General features: G+C 44.8%; 1 protein-coding gene and 1 pseudogene across 2 annotated transcripts in view; both read left to right on the top strand.

Moving 5' to 3' along the window:
- The window catches only part of LHPP (phospholysine phosphohistidine inorganic pyrophosphate phosphatase), a 150,363-nt gene extending 137,761 nt beyond the window's left edge, over positions 1–12,602 (top strand). Inside the window, exons 7-8 of one of the 2 annotated variants that reach the window (XM_066620668.1) lie at positions 7,088–7,161; positions 11,374–11,463. In XM_066620668.1, the coding sequence (XP_066476765.1) occupies positions 7,088–7,151 (64 nt within the window). In that variant the 3' untranslated portion in view covers positions 7,152–7,161; positions 11,374–11,463. Of the gene's footprint in view, positions 1–7,087; positions 7,162–11,373 lie in introns of both variants that reach the window. The other variant, XM_066620667.1, reaches the window with a different exon arrangement.
- Positions 12,603–14,717: 2,115 nt separating this feature from the next.
- LOC136646173 (5S ribosomal RNA) lies at positions 14,718–14,833 on the top strand (annotated as a pseudogene).
- The last annotated feature ends 3,667 nt before the right edge of the window (positions 14,834–18,500 follow it).

Genomic DNA, 18,500 nt, shown 5'->3' with positions numbered 1-18,500 from the left:
ACACAGTCTTAAAGAAAAAAGCAAAACAAAGCAAAAAACCACAAATGCAAAAATGAAACCATCACCCTGCCGCTGGAAAGGATGCTATGCTGGGCTAGAGAGTGGCAATTGTTCTTCCTTTGCTAAATATAAGAGAACAACCATTGTAATGTCGCCTCCTAACTTAGCAGAGACAATGGCCTCTTTAATGGCAGATTGTAGAGGTGTCAGTATTCATTCCATTTTTATAGTATGATGGGTAGATTTGGTTAATAGCAGCACACTTAGAAATGCTTACTCAGTACAGTCTCATAGGCAGAGGTGTTTGTTTCCAGTGAGTAAGTCAGGATCACAACCTAAGTCTTATTGAACACAATGGGCTCACTTCTGAGTAAAGAAAATAACACCGTATTCATACACCTGTACTCATAGGTTACATGTAAAGCCGCCTTCTAATGAGTCAGAACCATTAGTTCAGTGGGCCCATCAAGCTCAGAGAAGTCTACACCAATGGTTCACAACCTCTACCCAAAAGTAAGGGAACCACTGAGTTATTGTGGAGCCGTTGGGGGGGGGGGCAACTCAGCAGTGACGGCAGCAATGGCACTTCCAGATTTACACAGCTGCCACTGACTAAATAAAGAATGGGGTTTGGGGCTTATCCATCTGAGGCAGTGGCAAGAATCTGGGTTTTGTGTCATCTCCAGCCACCACCACAGTCAGGTAAGTTCCCAAACCCCTTTTTTTACCTAGTCAGCTGCAACGATGCAAACCCAGAAGTGTCATCACTGCCGATACCACTGAGATGCCACTCCCCTTAAGGGGGAAAACGCTGTCCAGGGAGGGTCATGATCCCCAGGTTGGGAAACACTGGTCTACACTGACTCAAGGTAGCTCTTGGTATATTCAGACAGGCTATTTCCCAGCCCCACCTGGTGATGCTAGGGATTGAACCTGGGACCTTCTGCTTACAACACAGGTGCTCAACCACTGAGCTGCAACACTTCTAGAGCACTGCTATTGGAGATGGCCAATAGCAGCAATAGATTCTGTAAGCTTCTAGGCACACATGAAGGATTTGAGCATTCATGAACCCAATCCTATCCAACTTTCTAGCACTGGTGCAACCACAATGCAGCCCCGAGGGAAAGGAACAAATGTTCCCATACCTTGAGGAGGTCTTTGTTGCTACCTCCCCACCACAGGATGCAGTGCATGCTCCATTGGCTCAGCTGCACTGGCACTGGAAAACTGGATAGGATCAGGTCCTAATCCATTTCTGCTCAGCCCACAGTTGTACACATTTGGTCCTTGTTGTGTATATGCTGAAGAAATGGCTTAAGATCATGAGAAGGTCTTGCTTGCAAAACATTTCTGTGTGGTTGAGAATGCGCTGTGAATTACTATTTTTTGGATATATTTGCTAGGCTTGTGATTGCTATGGCACATGTTAGATTTGCAGCTTAAAATATCTTGGAAAATAGGTTATGTATGAATCAATCCTTGGCCACGATTCTCACCACGTTCCTTTCTTCCTACATGTTCTTATCTCTTTGTCAGACTCTGACTTGTTTCATGTTGCTTTAGTCAATGTTAATAGCATCTACTTCTTAATGGATGTCAGATTTGCTTTTAAAAAAATAATTAACCAATGTTTATTTCAGCTATGATGCACACTGAATTTATTTTACGGTTTTAGGCAGCCGACTTATCCTTTTTTAGTGCTAATATGTATTTACTGTGCTTGGGGACTTATTTAATTAAAACACTTTGAAGTCAGATAATTGAAAACATCGACTAAAATGATTTTGTTATTGTTACCATATTTCTAGGACGTCTGTGTTAGCTTAACATGGTGGTGGACTGGATTACAGAAAAGCAAATGACTCCTTTTGAAATCAAGCAGTAATTAGGAGTAGTAAAGCTGGAAGTGAAACCTAGGAGAACCAGAATGATCATATCTTCAGCTAAAATAATTTCCCATGACATTCTGATCTTTGAAAAAAAAAATGCACCATGCTTAGCACTTCAGCAATATGATATGCTGTAGTAGTATGTGTGGCTGTTGCCTTTCCTTCTCAGCATGTGACATGGAGATATGGAAGCCATAGATAGGCCTCCCATTCCAGTTCACAACTGGTCAGGTTGGTGCATGCAACTGGGGGTGCATGCACAACTGGGGGTGCATGCACAACTGGGGGTGCATGCAAAAAAGGGGGGAATAGCAGAATTTTGGCATCACTTCAGGCACCAGTTGAGTTTCACATGGGATTATATGCTCAAATGCGTGTCAGGGCACTGAGAAAGAGGGGGAACTTGGACTCCTGCCCATCACCTGGATCCCCACCCATATGAGGGCAGCAGCCTATATGGGGCCTCCAGGGCCAAGCCCACCTGGCTTGTCTCCTCAGGGCTATCCTCTTCCTCCTGTGGGCTTCAGAGCAGAGGTAGGTTGGGCGTTTGCAGCAGCCTCACAGGGTTCTAGAGCCAGCTAGTCTCTATCTCATCCCTGGCCCTTTCCTTATATGTCCCTGGCCTTGGCTGGCCCCTCCCCTGTCCTGGTTCCACCCACCCAGCTTGATCACCTTCTAGTTCTTAAGCCTCCTCTACTTGGAGGTGGGAAGGCTCCTATAAACATGTGCTGCACCGAGCTGCTCCTCAGCCACTCCAGTGCATGTAGGTGCTCAATGGGCTGATAGACTGTGCCCTGCCCTTCTGAGGCCTGACTTGCACGCAGCTCTGTGCCCATTGGGCAGGACAGCCCCTAAGTCCAACCCAGAGCTGCATGCATGGCTGCCGACACTGTTGCTGCATAAGAAATGAACAAGGATTTATTTTCACAGATAAAGCAAAAGTCCAGAATTTGTGTGCTGTTTTTCCTCCTGCATTTGTCTCTGCTTTCTACTGTATCTTATTTCTGAAATTAAAGAAGACTAATCTTTGTGGACAGAGAGGAAAATTTTAGAAAAAAGGATAGGATTCTGAATGGAGTCAAGGCAATTGATGTGCAATCCATTGTGTGTTCACCCAGCAATAAATGCCACCGAATTCAATGTGACTTGCATAGGATTGCAGCCTTACTAATAAAGATACTGACATGTGGCAGGAGAGTAGAAACTAGATAGCTTGTTGTTTGCCTTGCTCTTGCCCTATTAACTCACGTGTATTGACTCTTGAACACAGGGGAGAGCTGTGGAATAACTGAGGCTCTCGGTTGCTGCAGGAAGCTGGCTGTACTCCCAAACAACAGAGTAGCCTTGTAACACTCATGACATTAATATCTTACATGGAAGCCACTGTAGCAAGAAGGCTTCTCCAGTGATCTTTATCTCAGCATTATTGATTTCTTCATGTTGGTCAGGGACGTGACAGAACCAGGTTCTTAATGAATTTGCCATGTTCTTCAAGGCACCTCTCAACAGAAAGCCACAACAACAGAGCAGGAAAATGCTTGTGTCAATATTTTCGAAGAGACAGCCTGCCAGGGTTCCCAGGGATCTCAATTCACATGTATAGCCGCCCATATTCCTGGTTACGTATTTCCCACCTCTGTCAAGTATTCTGGGGTATGGTGAAGAACTCGGCCTCATGGCTGTCTAATTTAAGGCCTATTGTCTTTGACAGGCTGGTCTCTCATTTATATTTGAGCATTCTGACTAGCTCTGGAAAAATGTAGTAACAGGAAAAGAGAACTCTAGACTGGGATTTCCTGACATTTACTCCATTTATTATTTCATTTATGAAGGAAATCATTCTGTAGGTTTTTGCTTTTCTAAGGCTATGTGCTGGGAAGAAGCATTGCAGTGAAGCCTGTTTGTCAGCCACTTGGTCTGTCTGTCATAGAACAGGTCTACGTGACATGATGATGTATATGGTAGCAAGTTAATGGGATAATCCTGGAAGTGTAGTCTGGCTGCCTCCGGATCTTAAGAAATGCTAATTTGCACACATATGGGAACACCCAGGTCTATGTCCGTCTTACATAAACAGGCTCCTGTTTATATAGCCTTTATCACTGCAGTAGTGATATTTTTATTAGCCTTTAATGCAAATACCTTGAGACATAGTTAACACAAACAAAGAAGTGAACAAAGACCATCCATTGTATATTGCTGTTGTTGATACAATATCCATCCACCTTTCTTCAATACAGCATAGTATTGAGGATTGGGGAGACACCCACAAGCCACTAAAATTTTGGTCACTATACACATACCTATATATTTGGATGAGGTTGTACCTTGACTCCAAAACGGAATTAAAGAACTTTTTAATTGCATCCTTCACACTGACCGATCTGGATGATATCACTGCATTTCAGCTATCCAATGTTTTAGCATTTATTTTCTTAATGCTTGAAAAACAAAGAGTTCATTATCCTTTGCAAAAATTAAAATAAAAGGATCGAGGACTGAAAATGACTGGATAAGCCCTTGTGGGCAGAGTTGCTCTGCCAGGCTGAAAGTCTTGAGATCCATGTCAGTCACTTCTGAATGCCCAGAGTAGCTTCCAAGCATTAATGGTATGCGTGAATACAGGATATGCAAGTAAATTGTAAATCCTCTATTCATGCATATCATTAACATCCGAAGTGTGGCCTTATGCATATCTGCAGCACACACATCTCCCTACAGGGGAGATATAAATGCCTTATACAGTATATTCACATATCATTAAGAACTAGAGCCACGTTTTTTACTCCTGAAATAGGGATTGTGCACAAACAAGGGAACAAAAGGCATGACACTAGAAGTGGAGATTTACATGAACTCCAGCATTATAGATTCCTTGAAATCTGCAGCATGGAGATGGGTTAGGCAACAGCAGTCTGGGTAATGAACTGTATGGGCTGCAAGGTTACCTGGACCCCCACCAGCTCAGAGCCTCAAAGTAGCTGTCTGTTGTGTTTCTTGCTGCTTGTATCCCAACCATCAAAGATGTTCCAAAGGGAGCCTTTCAGTGTCCCCACCCTTGTGGGTAGGGGAATCCTCAAATGGGGGTGCCAAGCTCGCCTTAGGTGGGTCCCTGTCTCACTGGGAAGATACATAAAATGTATCTTCATTTATCAGTAAGACAGTAAGACAGTAAGACATTTATCAGTAAGACACAGAGCCCTCTTTTCATTCCTGAAATACAAATCCTGCCCACCAGCATCTATATGTTCCTTAAAAAACTATTCTAACTACAGTAGAACCTCTTTAAGTTGACCGCCCAAGGGACTGGAGGAAATTGGTCAACATAGGGAGGTGGTCAACATATGGGGAAAAAAGGCATTTGAATATTATCATGTTTCGCTCCCAGGACAACAAATGCAAGGCCAAGTTATTATTTAGATTGGATTTTTAAAAAGTGTTATTGCAAATATCAATGAGAATTGATCCTCTTGTGATGCTTAATATTTATATCTTCTATATCTATATCAAGAGACAGAGAATAAACAGCCCACAATCAGTGTTTTAAAAAAACCCTGAAAATTCATAAGCTTAAAAAAAATTGTAAGTTAAAAAAAATACTTGGTTTCATAGCAGACAGGCAGACCAATGCTATCCCTTGCCAGCCCATAGCATGTAGCATGTTACATAGTCCCAACAGCTAAAAAAACCCCACTTTTTTACTTAGGCTGCCTGGCCTCCACTGGGTCTCCTCAGATTCACTAAATGCCAGAAGGTGTTTGATATGGTCCCTCACTAAAAGCTGTTGAGAAAACTCCACAGTCAGGGAATAAGAGGATAGGTCCTCTCATGGATTGGGAACTGGTTAAAGACCAGGAAACATAGAGTGGGTGTCAATGGGCAATTGACAAAAAAAGTGGAGAGAGGTGGAAAGTGGAGTGCCTCGAGGATCTGTCCTGGGTCTGGCACTTTTCAACCTCTTCATAAATGACCTGGAAACAGGGATAAGCAGGGAGGTGGACAAGTTTGTGGATGACACTAAACTTTTCTGAATGGTGAAGACCAGAAGGGATTGTGAAGCACTCCAGAAGGATCTCTCCAAATCGGGAGAGTAGGCAGCAAAATAGTAGTTGTGTTTCAATATAAGTGTAAAGTAATGCACTGGTGATGGGAACCAAAGTGAAGGGACAGTGGCTTCACTATGCACAAGCAACCTCATGTCCCTCACAACTTGGTACATGTCCAGGTACAATCGGCAGCCGGCGCAGGTCTGTAGGCTATGTGCAGTGTACCCACCTATTAAAACCCTTTCGCATATGCGCTAGCAGGCATAGGGGAGGGATTGTCGTGTGGCTTCTTACTTTTCCAAGATGGGACAAACCAGATAAAACACAGGTCCACAGTATCGCGTTCAGTGAGCAACTTACGGAGGGTAAATTAATACTCTGTGCGATGGTCGAAGTGCTCAAGATACAACTTACGGAGGTGGTCAATATAGAGAGGTTGGTCTCCCATAGTGTTTATGCAGTGTCTGTCCATACTGTGAAAATTAGGTCAACTTAAGGAGGTGGTCATTATAGAGACGTGGTCAACTTTGGAGGTTCTACTGTATTGAAAAGTAACATTGATGTGTGGTTTAAGAGTTAAAACACAGTGACCAAACTGGCCATAGTATTCAGTTGTGATCATGCTGGTAGCAAACTGAGTGTGCAGCAACCTATCTCTAAGAATATAGAACTGAGTCGCCCTCACCAGGTCTACAGGTACACAGACATATTTGTTTGAAGGGCCTTGGCTGTTATCCAAAAGATTGAGAGACAACTTTCTGCAACTTAAATTATGCTGACTTGGGAAGAATTTGGTGCTTGCAAATGAAGTTAACTTACTGGACTTGATTAAGGAGAAATGAAGTCCCCTGGAAAATGAAAAGTGTGACCTTTCCGTCAAATAGGACACACTTACACAAATATTCCAGCTAATATATCTGTCAGATAGGACAGAGTACAAATAGGGGGTGCAACTAAACCAATACTATGGAACAGTTCTGATCCTTATGAAGAGAGACTTACATTGTGCAGAGTGTCCTGAAAAGAATTGCATTTGGAAAGTCACTTAATATGCCATAGAGATGTTTGAAAACAGTGTTATTTGTGTTATACAGAAGTAACCCCATTCTGTTCAGTAACACTTGGGCTGTAATTCTATCTTATTCATAGGAAACAAACATCTCTAGCCATTTGTCATTTGAATTTCCTAAAGGTTCCATACTTGCTCCAATGAGGCAGAAAAAGTGAGTAACACATTTTTTGTTGTAGCACTTGCTTCCATCCTGGATCAAAACAACACAGTTCCCAATACAGTCATCCACAGCATTGTCTGAGTCATTAGCATGAATTAGTATAATTGTTTTTGAACTGCTGGTTTTTATTGCTGCTGCTTTTTTAAATTCTCTATTTTATAGTTTTACTGTATTTTATAGTTTTTTAATGTATTTTAGTTGTTGTTAGCTGCCTTGGGAGCCCTCCGGGGAGAAAGGCAGGTTACAAATCTAATAAATAAATTAATAAATGAATAGAGAATTTGGGGTTGTGTTCTTTCCCTGAATGCCTTTGGTCACAATCCTATCCTGCACTGGAACAGGCAAGCCAAGATGCTTGCACTGTTTCCAGCGCAGGATAGGGGCCCAAGGCAGCTCAGCCAGAGGCAAGGGAAAACATTTCCCCTGGGTAAAGCATGCTGGCCCTTATGGGTCTCCTTGGACTTGCGCCACCTCCTGAGGTGACATAAGTCCGAGGAGAGCGGAGCGTCTTGAAGCCACTCTGATCTCCCCAGGAACGGGCGTTGCGATTCGGCGTAACTGCCAAATCCCAGCCCCGCCTCAGGGCTGCCCCTGGGGCCGGCCACTGCCCGCCCTCCCCCAGCCCTGGAATGCCTCCCTCCTGCCCACCCCAGAGCCTTGCGTCAGCCCAGCTGGGCTGATGCAAGCCAAGCAGAGGAAGCCAGCGCGGAAGCTTGTGTCGGGCTCTGCAGGCCGGCGTACCACTGAATGCTGCCCCAGCTTCCTCCTGAGGAGGCATAAATGTTTGCGACCCTCCTGGGCTGGCACAAGGGACTTGCACCAGCCCGTGGGCGCCTCAGGATTGCGCCCTTTGTCTTTCATTTCAAAGTCTCTCATCAGTTATCCTTTGTATTTGATTTAAAACCTCAATATACCACGATTTCATCAAAGATCTCCAAGCTGCTTACCATTTAAAACCAACAGCACTCTCTCTCTTTCTCTCTCTCTCTCTCTCTCTCTCTCACACACACACACACACACACACACACACGAGAGAGAGAGAGAGAGAGAGAGAGAGAGAGGTGTAATAAAACAAAAACACAGCAAACCTTTTAAAATGCAGCAGATAAAAGCAGGTGTCAATCTGTGTTGACAATATGAGCAGTTTCCAAGACTCCTGGAAAAAAACAAAACAATGTATTTAGACATCCTCAAAAAGACAGCAGGGAGAGGGCTATCCAAATCTCTGGCCTCCCCATGAGATGGACTGCAGAGCAGAATCCCTTCAGAAGATGTGTGATGCATGAGAAGGCTCATGCAGGAGGAGCCTGAAGATAATCAGGGTCCAAGCCATTTAGCACTTTAAAGACAAGAGCTAACATTTTTTAGTTGGGTCCAGAAACAAATTGGCAGCCAGTGCAAGGGCTTTCAGGTTGGTGACACATGAGAATATCAACCCACCCTAACACGAAGAGGCAAGCTGCATTATTCTGCACCAGCTGAAGTTTCCTAATAGCTTTCGAAGAGAGCCCTACATAGATATAGTCTAGTGATCAAAGGTGGGTCTAGTTGACCGTGTGTTGAAAGTTATGCACATAGAGTTAAGATGACTGTGATTCTAGGTTTTAAATATGGATCTTTGGCTTCCATGAATTCCATACTACAAATATGGATCTTTGGCTTCCATGAATACTACATTCATTGTATTCCATGAATACCATACTACTGAGCAACTACTGAGGCTCTGTGGCCTTGTGCACTGCTAGGAACTGCTCTTCCCCAAAACCTGGTGGTCATTAGCCCCCAAGTGGCTATCCCACTCCCCTGGGAGCACTGTAGGGCAGGAAGGACGGGAGGGAGAGGAACTGCTCTCACCTACTCTCCTGCTGGCTCACTGAAAGTAAAAATCCCACTGCCCAGCTAGACTCCAAGGAAGCCGGGAGGGAAGGGCAAGCCAAGGTTGGAGGTTGCCCTGAAGTTGGAGGGGAGAAGGGTTGGTGAGTCAAGGCAGGTGGGAAGAGGCAAACAAGGTGAGTTGGGCAAAATAGGGGAATTACATAGGGTGGGGAAGGGTGACCAGAGTGGGCAGGAAGAAGGGGGAGGGTAAGCCAGGGTGGGAGGGAGAGGCCAATGTAATGGGGACCAGAATTGGGCCATGACCCAGCATTACAGGAGTCCTATGCAGAAATCATCTAGGCACGAATGACAGTGGTCAGGTGTCTATCAGTTTACAAGAGAATAACCATCTCAGTAGCCAGTTTAAGGATGACGTTTTCTTCCATTCAAACCTGCTGCTCAGTCAAGTTGCTGTATCAAAAGGTCTCAAGGGTGTGGTTTACAGTATATATAGTATTAAACATTGCTTTGGTAGATAAACATGATTTTGGAATTTTATCAATGAAACATGAAATCTTTTTGACAAAAAATGCAATTCCATCAGTATGGAAACTGTTATTCTTTTCATTTGCTTGTGAGATATGAGCAGCTCACTCAATCCTGTTATGCAAAAAGGAAAGAAAACACATTCCTTTGAACACAGGACTTTATTTTTTTGCTCTGCAAAGGAAACTGCAAAACAAACAACAGATTACCAGATGGGCCTATGTCTCAACAATAATAAAAATGTCTGAGCTCAAGGTTAAAAAGTATTGGGCGAGGACAATTGGCTCAACCTCTTGAGGTTGTTGCTGCAAGATCCTAAGTCACACCTGTGTCTCAATCTCACCCTCCCAATCGCAAACCCCATGTGTGTCTGATGCACACACATAACTCCTACACACATGTGTTTTAGCATTCCCTGCAGAGACACGGTGATCTACGTATCCCAGTGCACCACATGGAGCAGACTGGGGCATCATTGTGGCCAGTGTAATTCTGGGGGTGCATTGAAACTCTTTAAATTGTGGAGCAGTGCAAGATTGGGGTTCTTATCATATAGTATCACACAAATGGATCATGACCTCTGGATTAGTTTTTTTTTTAAGCATATGGACTACCAGGAAAGAACATTCTGTGTGAAAGGAATTTAGTTCTCTTGAGAAAGTAAGAGGACTGATAGAAATGAAATGTATCATTGGGAGCTCTCTACAGGAACTGAAACATGTGATGTGTTCTGACAAGCAGCTGCTGAATCCTGCAAGTGGCAACCATGTTGGTGTAGATCCCTTGAGAAATGTATCATTACAGGTTGGGGAAATACCCTTCACTAAATATATAGTCTTGTCTTTTATAGTACTGTTGAAAAGAGGAAATGGTGGGTGACAGGAACTATGCTACTGTGTTCTCATGTCTGTGCCTGGGGTCCCTAAGGAACTGAACCCATCTCCTAGGAATTGCATTCCCTCTTTTGATGCCTGTCTTCTAGGTGCCCCCAACTCTTGATCCTCGCTATCCTGAAATGTGCTAGCCATACATACTTCTGATTGTCTTTTGAAAAAGAGGTCAGGAGTTGTACAGTGACAAAAAGCGAGGGACTAGAAGGAAGAACTTTGGCAGAGGAAAAATATGCCTTTCACTCCTGCTTGTAGGCTTTCCAAGCTACTTGATTAGCTGCTGTGGTCCGCTAAGCCAGAATAGACAGGATTTTGGCCAGATCCAGCAGGTCTCCTTTTGTTTTTATTATAGTTTTGGTTATGGGTCTAGGCAAACATAATCAAATGTAAATCTCCAATTGAAGTTCTGCTAGATGAAAATTATCTCCTCTTTTCTGTGCTCGTTAAATATGTGTAACTTCATTATTTCAGTGGAGTCACAGGCATCCAAACACTTCATATATTCATGTTCATTTGCATGGATTTCTAATTGCATCAAGCTGCACAGACAGTAATTTACAGTAAACTGAGGTAACAAGGGGCTGGTTCATATAATGTATACAGTCATCAAATGCACGTTCATGTGGACGTGTCAGCTGGGTGATCACAGATTTGATTGATTGGCAGCATTTCCCAGGACCATGGTGTCAGGGGAGAAAGTACCACCAATGCAACCGCAGGATTTGCCGTCTGGCTATACCCATTATTACGCTGTTCACACATTATACATAGTTGCCTATCCCACCTGTGTCAGAGAGATGTGGGAATGTTTGTAGGGTCAGAAACAACCACATTATGTGAACCTGGCCTTAAAAATGTTGGTCAACTGGGGTGCTGACTATTCATTTATACAGCCTGAGTTAGAAGACATTCTTGACATCTTCCACTGACTATCCTTTTATCTCCTCCCCAGACCTTGCGATGAGCATCATGCAGAAGTCAAGGCCGATGGTTACGTGGACAACCTTGCAGAGGCTGTGGATGTCATTCTGAAGCAACTGCACAAGTAACAGAGAAGACAGCTGAAGGCAGAAAGAGAACTGATTTACCATGAAGCCTTTGACAGAATAACCAAGCCCACCTCTGTTCCATTAATGCCCAGATTCCCCCCCCCCATCTTTGTGCACTATTTAGATGGCAACTAGGAATATGACAAGTGTGTGCCTCACAAACCTTGCTTTTCTAACTTGTCATTGCAAGTTATTATCAGCAAGGCACTGATCCTAACAAAAAAGCTGCTTATGAAACCCCAAAATCTTTTGAATCTTTGCTGTCTTCTTTGAGTTCATCTGACCACATCATTTCACTGAGTAAACATCTGTGCCACACGCCACTTGGCCTGAGACCTGCTTCCTTTGCTGGATGATTTTTTTTTCCTGTTCCCTTGAAGAAAGCCGTCAGAGGGAGGTCACTCTGTCTCCAGGTCATTCTGATTAACACGTTTGTATAGATTTGGCCCGGTCTTCAGATCCTTACCTGATAATGTAATCACAATCTGGGGAGGGCAGGGAAGACTTGATTTGTACAGTTTGGTATTTGCAGTCCCCCCCCCTTCCAAGGGGGGGACCGTTGTCATAACAGACAGTGATACTGATCTTAGGCCAGACGTATCTTTCCTCTCCAGAGATTAAGAGCTGGGAGGGAAAAAATAATACACTTTTGCAAGTTTGCAGCAGAAGCCAATAGAACACCATCAACATTCAGGCACAGTTTTCTGAGAACCAGGAATTTTTAGCTGCACACCACATTATGAAGTTATACCTGACAACCAATACATTGCACAGTCTGATCCTCTGTTCCCTAATTTAGACTTCTCTTGTACCCTTTTTCTGTAGTGTAGTGGAATCTGATTCTAGTTGTGGGCATCAAAAAGGCACAGTTGCCTGCTGTTGAGTCTGCTCATCTACGCTTGAGCATGTTCAGGCCTGTGTCAGAGGCTGCTACACCAGCTCTGTTTGACTGGTCTTCCATGGGATCAGCAAGAACCGCCCCCCCCTCCACATACACACAGAGTCCACTTTAAATCCCCACAGCTGTTTTGAATTTTCAAGAAAATGTTTCTTTTGAAATGTGGTAAATAAACATATAACTATACTTGTGACGCTTTTGGACATAATAAAAAGGCATTTAACCCATCTGAAACATGTGTGTTGGGTGAAAGGGGGCACTACTGATGACTAAGCCAGCATCTGTTCACGAATGACCACATCTGCCATCTCAGTTGTGAGACTGGACTCAGACCCTCTGTTAGCTCTCTTTCTATTACATCTGTCTTTTTAACCATAGAAGTAGCACTTGATCTCAGACAGTGAGTGGGTTGCTGTGGAACTGTCTGGAGCTGGTTCCAAGCATGTTTGGCATGCAACCACCATTACCTCCTGAGGGAGCCAAGATTAGTGAGGGCCATGCCCTGTGCTTTGGAAGAAGATGGTCCTCTATTCTGCTCATATGCCATTCTTTAAATGCCATGACGCCTGATCACCTTCATCCTGAGAAAACGCATCTATTTGTGTTCTTTGTCATTGTTTTGGAGGAAGTGCATGACTGAACTGCTGCTGTCTGAGCACTTTGTTTTCCTCTTCTAAGAATAGTCTCACATCTTGAGAACTGTCTTATGGTGGCTGGTTGCCGAAGGGAGAAAGCTGGTGTCGTGGTTCCTGATTTCAGAGCCAAACGGTTAGGCCTTCTGTGGCTGCTGCTCAAAAGTCTTCTTGGATTAGGAAAGGCAGCATAAAATTGTTTGGCTAACCGAAGCAGACTGCAAGAACATTGGCCCTTTTAGCCAGTTCTTAGCCTCTTCAGGTGTTATTAAAAATGCTCCAGGACACATGGTCAAGGGGTAACCAGAGAACCTTGGCAAGCCCAGACCATTTACAGATGTGCTCCTGAAGCCCCACTCCCACACAGGCAGTGTTTGTCTGCACCAACAAATGCTGCACTTGGGGAGAAATCCTCCCTTTGATCTGGAACGCTGGATGCCCAGTACTCCAGATCAGATTCTCCAGGTACAGTTTTTGTCACTGTAGACACATGTGGTGGCAGATCAAGGATAGGTGTGAAGTTTTGGGCTGGAGCTTGCCAGCATATTCTTAGTGCTCCAACCATGCCTTTCTAGACTATGCTTTAGCGGTAGCTTTTGGCATTAGAGCATTTAAAGGATAAAAAAGTAGTTCTGGAATAGCAGCCCTCCCTCTTTTACACCATAGCTACACTGGGACCTGCTGTCAGTCCCAAACCTATCTACTGCTATATAGCAGGAAAGGGCATGGTTCTGGAGCATAGAAAAAATGGTCTTTCCCCCTATCTTCCTTCTAAAACATCCTTTTAAAGTGCAAGGGTTTAAAAAAGAATAAATTTTATTTTCTGGCAAGAACCCTTTCCCAATACTTATTATTATTAACAGTATTTAGAATAAGTATTTAGAATACTTATTTATTTATATATTAGTAGTTAGAATAAATATTTAGAATAAGTATTTAGAATACTTAGAATAAGCTATTAGGATTTCATCAGACTAATTCCTCTGCCTTCCCCCATTTTCCTGTTTTTGTTTTTTTTTAATCTTTCAACTAACATTCCGCACCTCAACTGTTTCATGCTCTCAGCTATTGAATCAAGCTGAAGTAGCATCGGGTGTGAATCTTGTGTGATGTGGTTCCCACCTCTTGTGAACACCGAGCAAGTATCGCCCTAATATGAAAGGAGTTACTCAAGACAAAAGCATGCAGTTGCTTCAGCCTGGGAATTCTGCAGAAAGGCTTCTGAACTGAGCCTTCTTTCTTCAGGAAAACGTGTCATGTTCCAGATGCACAGAGCAGAGATGCACACTGTGTTGGTTTCGCTCTTTTGCACAAAACCACATGTGAGCAGTGGGAAAAGCAGATACTTGGGAAACAAATGCTCCTTTGCAAGCCCTTTACCATCTATCTTGAATCTGTAAGTTTCGGGTCATCACACCAGTTTATTTAGCCAGGCTGCGTTTTGAAATGCCATGAAGTGGACCTGCTAAGGTGCCTGCCATCCTCTCAGGTGGGCCACTGTCTCCACCCCTACCTTTTGCTCTTGTCCTCTCCGAACAAGTGCTGTTGTAAAACATTTGGTCTGGGCTAGCAGTAGCAGCTTGAAGTAATCAAATTTTTTGCCTCAATAAATTTGCAAATTTGGTGCTCTTGTTTTGGAAAGATTCTGTGTTTTCTAGGACACTATCAAACATGAGATTTACCTTTGGGATGGGAGAAAGTATCCACAGCTAAAATTATCTGGGAGTAAACCCTGCACATGCCCGATCTCGTCTGATCTCGGAAGCTAAGCAGGGTCAGGCCTGGTTAGTACTTGGATGGGAGACCGCCTGGGAATACCAGGTGCTGTAGGCTTATACCATAGTCTTTCGAGACTGAAGGTTGCCAACCAACAAACTAAAACTTAAAACCAATTTTTTAATGGGCCTTCTCTAGAGCCAATGGCATGTACCTTCACAGGACTGAATGGAGAGAAGCCAAGTAGGGTGAAAAACTGTCAATGGTGCCTGTGCACGCTTGCCATGTATTTGTAATGTGCACACTTGCCATGTTCACGCTTGCCTGTGCACACTTGTCATGTATTTGTAATGTGTTCAGTGCCTATCAGTGGTATCACCCCGAACAGGACTATCTTGAAGCCAGCTTGGGTCATTTTTAATCTGTGCTGAGCAGACAACTGTGATTAAATGGAGACTAGAATGTCCAAGTTGGATGACTGCTTCTTTCAGTTATCCTTTTTTGGATGGGGTTTGTAAGGTGTGGCATTACCTGAGCTTAACAGCGTACCAGGTAAACGGTACAACTGGAAGAGATGCTGACACAGAGCCATGGAAAGAGATGCTGTGTGGAGTTGCCCCGTTTCCAGTATTGCATGCTGTAAATAGGATTTCTCAGTGCACCATTGGAACAGCTGCTAATGAAAAGAAGATGATCTAATTATTCCACTCATTATCAGGTCCTTTTTTTGGCAGCAGCCTTTATCCCTGGTGAGAGGTCACTCAAACATCTGCTCATTTTCTTATGCTGCTTGAGCTGTTTGCGCACAGGCATTTTTGCCGTTTCAAGCTTCTTGAATGTGTTTCTCATCGTTCCGTTTGCCAAGGCTATTCTGGTCTTTTTCAGAGCACTGCTCTTCTGTGGAATGAAGTTAGACTTGTGAGGAAAGGATTTCTTTTTGCAGGAGACTTTTATGAGCAGGTGGCTGGGCAGCGATTGAGTCTTTTTTGCCTGTTTGTTCTCAGCCAGAGATAAGTAAAAAGAGAGGGAATGAAGCAGAGGTTAAACTCAACAGCGGAAAGCTCAGAATTGGGTGGGGGAGAGAAGAAAACAGGTGGATCTCCAACATAATGGAGAGTCAGTATCTTCATTAACATTTTTGAGTATTTTTTTTTCTCCACACAGTACCCAACCGACCTGTGAAACTCTCTGCTGCAGGATATGCGGCAGTGGCAGTGAGCAGTCACGTGTTAGGATCCTGTTGTGGTTCGGACCCACCCCCAACCCCCAACGTACCTGGCAGCCAACCAGGGGGGGAGCAGCCAGTCTTCAGCAGAGCTCCCTCCTCCCCAGCTGGGCAGGCGACACATGGTGTGGATGGTGAAGTGGTAGCCTCCCCATCCCGGCCAGGGGATTCCCTGTCACAATGGGCTGCCACAGGAGGCGCACACACACCAGGTGAGCCGGGGAACACCACCCCTAGGTCTGGGTTGGCTGGCCGTGGGGCTGCCGCAGCCACTGCAGCTTGACCCAGCGGCAGTGGGGAGGCTCCGACACCGGCGGCATATGTGCACCCATGCTGGAGAGCTCCACCCTCCTGGGTCCATCACAACCTGGAATGGGGGGGTGGGTGCTGGGCAGACTTTGCTGAGGGGTTGCGGATGGTTGGTTGGGAACCTGGATAGTCCCCACCCCCACAGCCAGGCAACGGGCAGAACAGCAGACCCATGAGCCACCAGGAAGGTGGTGATGCTGGCTGGGGTGAGGCTCTTTTAAGGAAGGCTGGAGAGGAAGGGGTAGAGCCAGTGGGAAGGCTGGGGAGTACTAAAGCATAGGAGGCTGTGATGCAAGGCAGTTCTGGTGAGGCAGGAGGCCCTGCTGGAGCTGCTGCTGCCTGCCTGGGAGTCAAAGCCAGCCCACTGGCGCGAGGGAGGAGGACCTGGGTGATGTGAACCCTCTCCCCCTGGCAACCTCTGAGGCCAACCTAGCTGCTATTCCCCTGCATGCCATTGGGCGACACCCTCAGGACCCCACAGATCCAGGACATTGACATGTCCTGAATCTTTCCATTGTTCATCAGCTGCACTGCTCATTGCCGCATGTTTGGATACCCAATTCACCTGCACAACAGCTCTGTGAAGGGAAGTCATTCCTGAGGATAGAAATTGGATGTAATCTTGCCAAGATTTTTCCCCCCTAATGGTTTGCTGCTTCTGCCACAGAAGGCAGTCGTATTTTTGTCGTCTTGCCAGGATCCAGTCTTTGCAATCAAGTCTGCCTCTTAACCCCCGAAGGCAAGCACCCAACCTGGGAGCTAAATCCTTGTGTGTTGCTTTCCCTTCAGCCAGTCCAGTCCTGTACCAATCCCAGTGTGTGGTACTGTAACTACAAATGCAGCACATGATGCGGGGCTAGGAAGCAGGCACATGAACCCATCCTACTACTGTAGGCACATGACTCTGTGATGGAAGGTATTCAAAACGGTCGGTGCACGTAATGAACCAGCTGGGCCTTGGCCTCCGCCACTCCTTTTGCCTCTGGTCTGGACACTGTTTGTTTTAAACATGTGTTTTGACAACCTGGGGCTGCAGAGGTCGCAGTGTTTGCTGTAGACCTGAGAATCCGGACTTCATTAAAAAGGCTGAATGTGCCCTATATACTGACCACACAGTATTGCATTATGGTCTTTTGCTGGGATGGTGCTGGCGGTACATGGGATAAATGGTGCTAAAAACCCGCAGTACGGTAACAGCATAACCTTTCACTGTCAAGTAACACCTCTTGCTTGTCCCATGATCTAATCGCTGATAGATTAATGCCTCTGCCACCTCCTTCATGAATATCTCATTGTGTTATCAGCTGCCGTTTGGTCTTCCTGTATTAATAATCCTTCCATCCAGGTCCAACTCTGGCATCTGTCAAAGCAGCCGTCCCCATGTTTGAAAAATGTCATGTAGGTGTTTCACACTCTAGTTATGAAGAAAGGTCCACTGTGGGGCCCACACTGCCCAATTTTGGAAGAGAGAAGGTGCAGGCTGACATTTTTGAGCAGGGTGAATGGCCTTCCCAATGTTTCCCTGATGAGGCTAGCTGTTGTTTAAATATTTTCGTTGCAGTCTCGGTGCATCCTATCCAAGTGTTTATGTCTATGGCCATCCCATTCAGTCTCATAGATGCTGAACCCTATCTGCAATAACTATATTGTACTAGGTACCTATAAGCACAGTCTCTTTGGTGAGCCCACAGGCCTTTAATAGGGATGCCACAGATGTTATGGATAAGAAACCAGTTACATGTAGCCAAGCCATCGCAGAACATCAGCACAAGCAGCAGATTAAACTGCTAGAGCACACAGACACGAACCTATTTTACTGCCGAGGAGGGTTTCTGCATCCGGTTCCTGATACTGTGTTTGTGCCGATTACAATCTTTATTTAGATCAGTTGTGCTCTTAAAGTATTTGAGCCATTATTCATGGTATTTAACTTTCCCATTTCCTCCAAGTGTGAATCCACAAAGCAGATGCAGGCAAAGTCCTTGAACTCCACATTTCTTTTTGGCTTTAAAAGCCTGCCTTTTTTCCTTGTCCTAGATTTTTCCGGGGAGTACTGCTAAAGGCAGATGGACTGATTTGATCAATATCATTCTGGCCTAGTGAGGCTCAGCCTTCAGCTACAGAATCTGATGCTATGGAACGGGCAGGCCAAAGTACACAGACCCTGAAACCTGTCTAGCAGAACAGCTTCAAGCAAGATTTGAACCTGAAGTGGACCTTTTATACTTGCAGACAGTCACGGGAGGGTCC

This window comes from Tiliqua scincoides, chromosome 3 (assembly GCF_035046505.1).
Source record: "Tiliqua scincoides isolate rTilSci1 chromosome 3, rTilSci1.hap2, whole genome shotgun sequence".
NCBI lineage: Eukaryota > Metazoa > Chordata > Lepidosauria > Squamata > Scincidae > Tiliqua > Tiliqua scincoides.
The sequence above is the reverse complement of the archived record's forward strand: the minus strand, read 5'-3'. Positions and strand labels throughout refer to the sequence as shown.